Consider the following 10592-nt stretch of genomic DNA (forward strand, 5'->3'; position numbering starts at 1 on the left):
TTGAATCACTCTCAAGCGAAAGTGATTCAAATGGTGCGGCGCACCTTCCTTGGGGTGCGCTGCGGTAGTATGTTACGGACTTTAAAACAATTAAAATAGATTGTAATAGTCTAAGAAAAACACGTACTCAAAACACGATAACATTTAGCATGCTAGAAATGGGCTGATGGCTTCGAACTACGCCATATCTTTGTGTTTTGCGACAAACGACAACTTTATAAAATCAGTATAGCAACTTTTAAAAATCATCATATCGTTTACTTGGCAAATTCGAAGGACGAACTTGTCTTAGATTTCACCCATCTAAATCATATCATATTTGCACATAACAATATACCTACTTACTTCCCATTAAAGTATAAATTCTACAAATAAATAATACTCAACAATATTTAAAATAAAATGAGCCAAGAACGTTTATCGATAAAACCTGATAACATTGAAATCTTTTGTACAGCACTAAAGCCGCCATGTTTTGTGGCCAGATGACGTCACAGTGGCACGAAATTTTGGTTGACGTTTCATTTCCATAGGTTTCCTACTTCATTGGTCCACACGAACAGTAACGTACTATGTCCACATGAACAGTAACGTACTATGTCCACACGAACAGTAACGTACTATGTCCACATGAACAGTAACGTACTATGTCCACACGAACAGTAACGTACTATGTCCACATGAACAGTAACGGACTGTCCACATGAACATTAAATAACGTATTAAATCCACTAATTATAACACTGGCATAAAATTTATTATGTCAGATAGGTAGATAATACAGTACTATTACCTATTATCTCTCTTCGTTTCTATATCCATTAGCGGGAGCAGCTTTTTTAATTATGTGTAACTCAATAAGCTTCAAGTAACGTTGCTATTATCAACAAACTAATTATTACCTATTTTTTAACAAATGCTTGAAAAACATTTATAATTTTAGCCGACTTGAACATCTCAAAACGCGCATTGAAGAAATAATGGCAAACGAAACAGCTGACTTACATTCGGATAATTCACAAGATGTTGGTTCATAACAGTAACTTAAATAAGCTTTTTATTTATTTACTAAAGTGGCGTCTGGGTTAAAACTAGACTTAAAACTATGGAGATAATTATTAATATGTGAATGTGCTAACAGAAATTCCTAGAATATACAAGATGTGCCATTTGATATCTACGGCCTAATTATTTTCATAAGCAGAAGATTTTGTGATTTTAATTGCAGTAATTTTTAAAGTAACGTTTATGGGGAAACATGTCATTATTTGTAGTTGATGTTCTATTGGTATAAAAAATGTGTATCTAATTAATACTTAAAAAGACGGTCAAATTAGAATTTGAATAGTACTTATCAAATAGGACACCGGGAATGCCTATTGAGTGATAAAAATATTGCCATAAACTGCTAAATATGATTTTTAAATGTCATGTCTGATAATTAAAGCAGTTTTTATTTATACTAATAAATATAGTTATCTCATTGAAAATATTAACCATCTTCTAATAGTCAGGCAATGAATACATGCACACTTGTGTATGTGCTCTGTAATTAAAATGCAAGGCAAAGCTGGGAAAAATAATCACTTTTAAAATAATTGAGATTTTTTTCAATGTTGTAATTTTCAACCATATTATAAATAGGTCTAAAGCTATTATTGAATAGTTTTATTTATACTGACCATTTCATATTTCTAGATTATTAAAATTTCATATGAAGTAAAATTAAAATGTGGGTTCCTGACACTATTAAAGTGACCAACAGAAATAATGTGTGATTTATTCGATCTTTTATAATTTATGTTTAGAGAAATTTCTAGATTGTGTAAATTGTTTTTGATGTCACAAAAAAATGTTGACATGATTAAGAATGGTTTTAAAAGTACATATTAAATTGCAATTTTTTTTATGGGGTGTAAAGTTATAGGTTTTAGTCTAGATAATATAATTGTACATTTTTATATAGTAAAAACAATAATAATTACTAATCTTAATACATTTTCGCCATGGCCTTTCATTTTGCCAACCCTGTGATCAGTAATTTACAAACGCCATCAGATCTGTGATTATTTATTTTTTATATATATTTTTAAAATACCTATAAATTATTGAATTACTAATCGATATGAATATAAATGCTTTCTATGAAAAAACTAATTTGTAATTCATTTTATACTGACGCAACAGCATTTTATAATTTACAATTATTTGTATAAGATATAGATAAGGTATTGCCAAATCTATTCAGCTGTTTTCAAATGATGTCAATCAATGACCATAATATAATTTTAGTTCAAAAGTTTCTTACAAATGTCGCTGACAGAAGTATCACCTCTACTTTTGTTTATACAATACTGAGCATTCTATAGTATTGTCTGGGTTTGCAATGAAACAAAAAAAGAATTGTGGGTGTGTGTGTGCAAGTCACACACGGTAGAAGTGAAACTTATAAATAAGATATAGATATACTGACTATCCCACTACACCGGAGCATAATGTGTTCTATATCCTTCTCTCGCCGGCTGAATCCTATACATTTACGTGTTTGTGTCTCTATGGACTTATTTTTTCGTTTCATCGAGTTTGAAATCATAACGATCCTAAAGAAGTTTCACTTCAAAATCTTAAATCTGTGGGTTTTCATGTCATAGATTAGTTTGTTCTACTCCTCTAGATCATCTTTGTAGTTATAGACATTATATTGTATATAAGTGTAGATGATGTAATTAAATAGTTTTGAAAGTACATGTAGTCGTTTCATTCGCTTGGTGTCCGTTGCAGTTACCTGCTGTTGCTCCCGCGCGCCCTCCTCTCCGACCCGGTGGGATCCGACTACGAACATTACATACACGACGCCCATAGACACTATCAGGTAAACTGTCTTATTACTTTAATTGAAATCGATCGGTCAGGTCTGTGGTGAGCCTGTAGACAAAGAAGACCTTCAAAATCTAAATTATTTTTTTTTTTCATTTTTTTTGTATTGCTCCTATAAGCAGACGAGCATTTGCGTTACGCAGCGGCTTGGCTCTGCCCCTGGCATTGCTGAAGTCCATGGGCGACGGTAACCACTCACCATCAGGTGGGCCGTAAGCTCGTCTGCCTACAAGGGCAATAAAAAAAAAACTACCTGATTGTAAGTGGTTATCGTCGCCCATGGACTTCAGCAATGCCAGAGCCAAACTGTTGCGTACCGTTAAATATTAATTTTTCCAAATTTTGAACGAGTAGGGGGTACTCTTCTCTGTTAAGTTTACTCAATTTAGATCTGGACAGAATGAAAAAAAAAAGTATTAATAAACAGAAATTAACAAAATCTTGTTCAATAAGAGAATAAGAGAGTCCAGTAATAGAACCAACGAGAATCCGCACTCAGAGATATGAGATTGAGGTCCCAAATTGCATTAATAGAAGAGCTGTCCCGAAATATTTGAGCAGCCAGTTATAGCAGCCAATCGACGTCCATTTATGATCCTTTCGTCGAGCGATTTGGACTTTATCTCGTAAAAAACGCAAAGCAAAGAAAAGACACTGGATTCATTCTCTTTTTCTAGAGCGGCACTCAAAAGGCTTATTCTTTTTTTTTTTTTATTGCTTAGATGGGTGGACGAGCTCACAGTCCACCTGGTGTTAAGTGGTTACTGGAGCCCATAGACAACTACGACGTAAATGCGCCACCCACCTTGAGATATAAGTTCTAAGGTCTCAAGTATAGTAACAACGGCTGCCCCACCCTTCAAACCGAAACGCATTACTGCTTCACGGCAGAAATAGGCAGGGTGGTGGTACCTACCCGCGCGGAATTACAAGAGGTCCTACCACCAGTAAAAGAGGTCCTACCACCAGTACAGAGGAGTAAAGAGTATTCTATAACTATTTTAAAGATGTTCATACATGTCCAGACCGGTTTTTTTAAATACAAATTGTACAAGCAAGCTGTGTCATATAACTAACATTTGGCAAAACCAATATGCATTGGCTGCGCACAGCCAATTGGCTACCATGCAATAGGCGCGTTGTATTGGCTGCCAAAAGTTCCGGGCTGCTTATGTCCGCGGGCTCCCATACAACGCCATATATTCGTCTGGCTGCCTAGTGCGCGGGGATTCTTACTCTTCCAATTGGAGCACGTGATTTCGTCATACAGGCCAGTACTTAGTGCACGCCCGGTAGGGATTACAACACGCTGACGTCAGATATATTCTCGTACGAAATATCCTGTAATTCACCACAGGAATTTAAGTGAACGAAAGTAATTGAATTCAAAGCCATATACGGTTCAAATGTTACTAGGAGTCGAGAATTTTTCGTGATTAGTTTTAGTTCAGACACTCAAGAAATATATATAAATGTTACGGTCCTTTGTACATGTAAACACAATTTACTGGTAATGTCAAAAAAAAGGAAGTTATAAACCATATTAAAATGAGGAGACAAGGCAATTAATTAAAATCTACTAATCTGTTTGTCAAACGATTTGCCTTTTGTTTTATTGTGTAGCACCAGCCTTTGAGTAGCTTTGGTGTTGCCAATAATAAAAAATAGTAAAAATATTTGTTTTTTTTTTGATACGTAATTTTAACCTAAATCTTGAAGTGTCAGTGATTATAGTCGATTTTTGATAACCTGACGGACATTAGTATCTCTAATACGTAAATAAAAATTTTGAACACAAGATTTTATTAGTTGATTAAAAGTGTATTTTACCGTATGTATGGGACTTTCAGTTCGAGAATCACAATTCCAAAATACGGCTATTTACCCGTGGACTGTTTATTGAAATTAAACGAGTCCACTTAACTTTCAGTATTGGTTGGACATAACCTCTACGTTCGATTGGCCCGTGGGCCTCACCGGGAGCGACAACACGGCCAGCTCGACTCACAGCTACGACAGTCGACCGGAAGCCGACATACACATACACGACGCGTATTACAACAACAACAACAGCGAACAGAACTTAGACAAGCAACACAACACAAAGAAAGAAACGAAAAGATATGAAAATGATGAGTTCGACGAGGGGCCCTTCTTAAGGATGCTATTTAAATTGCTCTCGAATATGCCCTACCAACCTTACCAAGTGAATTTGCATCTGACGTCGATTATCTCGAAGTTGGCACTCCTTCCGCATCCGTACCTCCACGAGTATCTCCTGAACCCTACGTTGCCTGTCGCCAAGGGCACCCCGACGCTGTTCAAGACTATGCAAGAGCTAGCCAAGAAACTGACCACGGAGATCCCGAGGATAAAGCATTACAAGAAGGTGGTGGAGAGCACGAGGCTCCAGCTCATGAGCGAAGATCCCAGTTACGACGAAGTGTAAGTGTTTTTCACACAAATCACTGCATAGTATAAAACAAAGTCGCTTTCTCTGTCCCTATATCTCTATGTATGCTTAAATCTTTAAAACTACGCAACGGATTTTGATGCGGTTTTTTTAATAGATAGGGTGTTTGGGGGGAAAGGTTTATATGTATAATAACATCCATTAAATAGTGGAGAAATCAATAATAAATTACAGTTTCCATAGCGAAGCGAGGGCGGGTCGCTAGTATGTAATATACGGATGGGTACCAGAAGCGTGGGGCGTCCTCCAACCAGGCGGACCGACGACTCAGTGCGAACGGTGGGAAGTCGTTGGATGCGGAAGGCGGAGGACCGCATTCTGTGGAAGGCATTAGGGAAGGCCTGATGGAAGGAGGATGATGTATTGCTATTTTTGTTTTTTTTATTGCTTAGATGGGTGGACGAGCTCACAGCCCACCTGTTGTTAAGTGGTGACTGGAGCCCATAGACATCTAGAACGTAAATGCGCCACCTAACATGAGATATAAGTTCTAAGATCTCAGTATAGTTACAACGGCCGCCCCACCCTTCAAACCGAAACGCATTACTGCCTCACGACAGAAATAGGCGTGCTGGTGGTATCTACTCGCGCGGACTCAACAGAGGTCCTACCACCAGTAAAAGTAATAAATGTATTGTATATTTTGCCCCAACTTTGTTTGATACTTTGTACTTAGGATGAAAACAGTAAAGCATTCTCGCCCCGCCCATTTCGGTGATCGGGGGTATAACTAGGGTTTCAATTTACAGTACAAAGTTAATTTAAGTAAAGTTGTTATTGGTACTAAAACGGAAATAGAATCTCATTGTTATTAATAGGGTAGATTACTTTGCTTCAAATAACTAAACGGGTCCCTGGTAACTCGGTGAAGTCGGACTACTCAGTTCTACTTTGAACTTGTTTGTCATCGAGGCATTTCGCGTCTAATACAAAAACATTCACAAATTTTAGTTTGTGGTTAGTAATGTGGTTACGTTTCTGTCGTGTTTGATAACGAATTCAATACGAGTTTGAATGAAAGAATGAAACTTTTTGATTTGCAGCGGCGAACACAATCAACTGGTGGAGAGTCTCATCGTGCTGGAAGAGTTCTGCAAGGAGCTCGCCGCCATCGCCTTCGTCAAGTATCAGCACTCCCTCCACGCGCACGGGTAGCCGGGCGCCTCCGCCCCCAGCCCCCCAACCCCGCCCCTCAGCGACGCCCCCCGCGCTTTGTTTGTAGCAAGTCAGTTCCCATCGTACGAACATAATCCTTTTGTAAAAGGCACGTTAGTTCCTCCTCGTGGTTCAAACTCTAACGGGTTCTGAGAGAAAACGTAGAAGGAGCACACACAAATACTATAAATAAAACGTACGAAAGTTATATTTATATGAGGCTATTAATTATAATATGAAGCTATTATTGCTGTGTGACGAAAAAATAATCCAAAAGCGCGTTTACAAACATGCTATTAGGACTAATCATTTGTGGGTAGAATTGAGAAAAATATATCCAAATGTTATGTGAATGTTGTTGAAAATTATTAAAAAAAATTATTACAAAGATATTAATTTCGCATTGACACAAAAGTTGCCAATGTCAGTCGGTCCATTGCTGCGCTGTTGTAAGATACTACTACATATGTTACCGACATTAAAATAAATGTCATACAAACTTTATTATGTTCTCTAGTCTATATATAAAGAAATAGTGTGTTGCTACACTCAACTTCAAGTAAGACTCGTGAGGTCGGTCCTGTTGGTTCGTCCGAAGCCGCAATGGATTATAAAGTATGCGCTGTACATTGCGTCACAGCGATCGCGGTGTACCTCCTAATGTAATATATCCCAAAGTGAAGTTAGCACAATGCGCTCGCAATATTTATTCTAGTCTAACGATATTTATGCTTTAACACTATATATTATTTACCGCGTCAAAACTATTTCGACCATATAATATCTATGACACATTTGCATATTTGAATGCGAATACGATGTATTTGTAACTTGAAGGAGTCGAAGGAAAAATTCACCTATAAATAAATTTAACAATTTTTAAAAGTAAAAAACCTATATACATATATATACAAATTGTCTCGCTAAAACTCGAGAACGGCTGAACCGATTTGGCTAATTTTGGTTATGAATTATTTGTAGAAGTCCAGAGAAGGTTTAAAAGGTAGATAAATATAAAAATGCTCGGAAATAAATAAAAATAACAATTTGTCTTTCCTTTCATGTGTCCCCCGTCGGACGGGTTCCGTTTGTTTGTTTTAAGTTTATTTTATACAAAAGTTTAGGTCCTGTTATTTATCGATTAAGGCACTACGAAGTCTGCCGGGTCAGCTAGTTAAGAATAAAAACGATGATAAACTTAGAAAGCACTTTCAGGTTAAAGTTAAAAAAATGTGTCTTTTGACTTTTTCTTGAATTAGTGTTAATGTAGTTTTTGATTAAAATCCATTGAGTATCATAGATACTAAAGATTGAATCGCTAAGATTATATGTAAGAAACTGTAAAACGTTTATCAACATGAAGTAGTGTCTGCTTGACGATCGAAATTCGACCATAACCACTGATACATCAAGATTTAAATTTCATTTAATACGTTTTCTCTTTTTATTTTTGACATGTTGTTTGTGAATGAGTAGAAAACTGTTTTCAAATATATAATTCGACGCTCGAAAGGCAAACATGACTAAGCGACAATGCGTGAACTTTACAGTAGACTAATTTAAAGTTGAAATACCTGAAAAAAATTCTATTTTAACGAATCTAGCTGTAGGATAGAAATGATTTTAATAGACCTAGAAATATATATTTTTTGCGCATCGAATATGGTTATTGCCTATCATTTATGTACAAAGCAGTTATTGTCGCTTAGTCACGTTTGCCTTTCGAGCGTCGATATGGAAATTTCTATTCATGGCATTCCTCAAAAATTGGCAAACAAATTAAAGAAAATCTCTTAATAAATCGACGAGATAATATCGAGGGCTGAAAGGCTATATGGTTTAAGAGTAATTTCGCTTAACACGCGACATTTATCTTTGTAATTAAAGCTCCGTTTTATTTGGTATCAGCGTCGACAGTCCGATGTTTTTAATTGAACTTCAATTAAGCTGAAGAAGTTTTTTTTTATTATGATATTATTATATTTTTTTCAAATTTTAAACCTTGAATGGCTCCCCTATAAGGTTGCTAAAATAAACCAAATACCCTTTCAACCCTTGATATATTAGCAATTTTTGTTTTTGTTTGTATTTCAAGATTTCCGGTACTACAGTAGAAATAGTGTTACTGATAAATCTGGTTGCTGTAAGATGTGTTATTATTAGTACTGATGGAGTACTTAGAATCACCCGAAACCAATCTTAAAATGGACAGGGTATGTTCGGACTACGTTATTTTTTGTTATTATTTTATTAACGTTGTATACAGACGAGCATACGGCTCACCTAAGGTTAAATGTTCGCAGACATGGTCTCCCGCTAGTGCTAATCGTTTCGATGTGTTTTCGCCATTTGATAATAGATGGCGTTAACATAACAATACTATACAGTTGACTTGGACCTAATGTACTCAAGGTGGGTGTCGATATTAATGTAATCAATAACCACTTAACACCAGCTGGGCCGTAAGCTAGTTCACTCGCGTCACCAAAAAATGTGAAGAATTTCCAATTTATTCATTCCTATAAGTTAGACAAAATGCAGAAATTTTAAATAATTAAATATATATCTGTTTTTGTTCGAATAGCTAATAGATTGGTTTTGTTAATAAAATGTATATAGATAGATATAGAATAGATTTTTTAATTTGTCTTAATGAAATACATTTGCTTTTTGTTAGCACCAGTTAGAATTGTTTTCGAATTACATTATTTATTGTCAGTGTCAATAAATTTATTGATATTAAATGCTGGGTGTTTTTCTTGTCGACTTTTTTGTTTTATTTATTTTGAAAGACCCGATGGCGCAGTAATTAGTCTCTGACTGCAGGATCGAGGGTCGCGGATTCGATTCAGATATAAACATTCGTGCAAAGAAGTTCCAATCGTGTTGAATGCTAAATTAAAGTAAAGCCAAATTATCTTCCACGAAAGTCCTCGACTGAACAAGGTGGTACGACACGTCACGGAGACTTAAGCTTTCCAATACTCAAGTCCAGCTTCGCGTGGAGTGTACCTCCCACCACTGGGCCGGGTCTCCTAGCTACTTCCATTTGACTATACACATAAAAGTGAAGTGTGTATACTTATATATTATAGCATAGCATTTAGTATATAACATAATTAATAGGTGTAATCTCGTATGTCCCCCTAATAAGGCGCGGACCACCCAGAAACATAGACTTCTTCATAAATGTAAACTGGGATTAAGATTGTGGCGGGTAGCCATCATACAACGCAAGATAATTGACAGATGCCTGAATCTCGCTTACGATATTTTCAAGATAAAGCGCATATATAGAAGTTCCGAACAACAACATTAGGACCGTCGGTCTACCGAGCAATATCACCCGCTCGGTGGAAGATCTTCCTTTCGGCGTTCAGCCCCCAAAAGATGATTATTAAACATGGAATACACGCAAGAAGACGTTTTCCTTTAACACCCAAAGTACAACATTACATGGCGACCCTGCCACTGCGTAGATTGTCGTAAATCTACCTCACATCGTTTAGAACCTCTGGAGCTATGGTTATACCCCGAGCACTGCGAAATCTCCAAAAGAAATTGAAGATCGTTACCGTGATAAACAAGGGTTGTATTGAAAACACACGAGTAAAATGCAATGGTGATTATATATTTATCTTCATAATTAAATAATAATATGCGTTAAATTTAATATTTTCAATGAGGCTATATATATATAACGATCGATATTTACATTACGGAAATTATTATTATTATTGGCTAATGAGTTTTCAGGAAGAAACACTATTCATTTACTGAAAAAAATATACGAATAAGTTCTATAGAACTGTAAGAACATTAGCGAAGTAACACGTACGGGATACAGTCTCGTATCTGATTTATGATTTTTTTCGTTTGTCTAAAATAAAAATGGCGGAATTGAACAAGGGATGTCTGACTATTGACTTCTATTTGTATCAATCGGCGGCTGTCAAACTTGTGTATAAGGCCGTGTACGCACTGCGATATATCACCGTGCGTTTTTTTTTGTCTCGTAATTCTGTAACATATTCAATCCTATAGGAGTAGCACTGGCGGTAAAAAATCTATGACTTGATGCAAATTG

The 10592-nt window shown here is 36.2% G+C and overlaps 1 protein-coding gene across 1 annotated transcript in view; it reads left to right on the plus strand.

The window, feature by feature from the left end:
• LOC114248293 (FHF complex subunit HOOK interacting protein 2A) overlaps positions 1 to 9249 on the plus strand; it is a 30831-nt gene extending 21582 nt beyond the window's left edge. Inside the window, exons 11-13 of the mRNA XM_028181496.2 lie at positions 2782 to 2872; positions 4808 to 5322; positions 6394 to 9249. Of these exons, the coding sequence (XP_028037297.2) occupies positions 2782 to 2872; positions 4808 to 5322; positions 6394 to 6505 (718 nt within the window). The 3' untranslated portion in view covers positions 6506 to 9249. The remainder of the gene's footprint in view (positions 1 to 2781; positions 2873 to 4807; positions 5323 to 6393) is intronic.
• The last annotated feature ends 1343 nt before the right edge of the window (positions 9250 to 10592 follow it).

Source organism: Bombyx mandarina, chromosome 07 (genome assembly GCF_030267445.1).
Source record: "Bombyx mandarina strain Sakado chromosome 07, ASM3026744v2".
Lineage (NCBI taxonomy): Eukaryota > Metazoa > Arthropoda > Insecta > Lepidoptera > Bombycidae > Bombyx > Bombyx mandarina.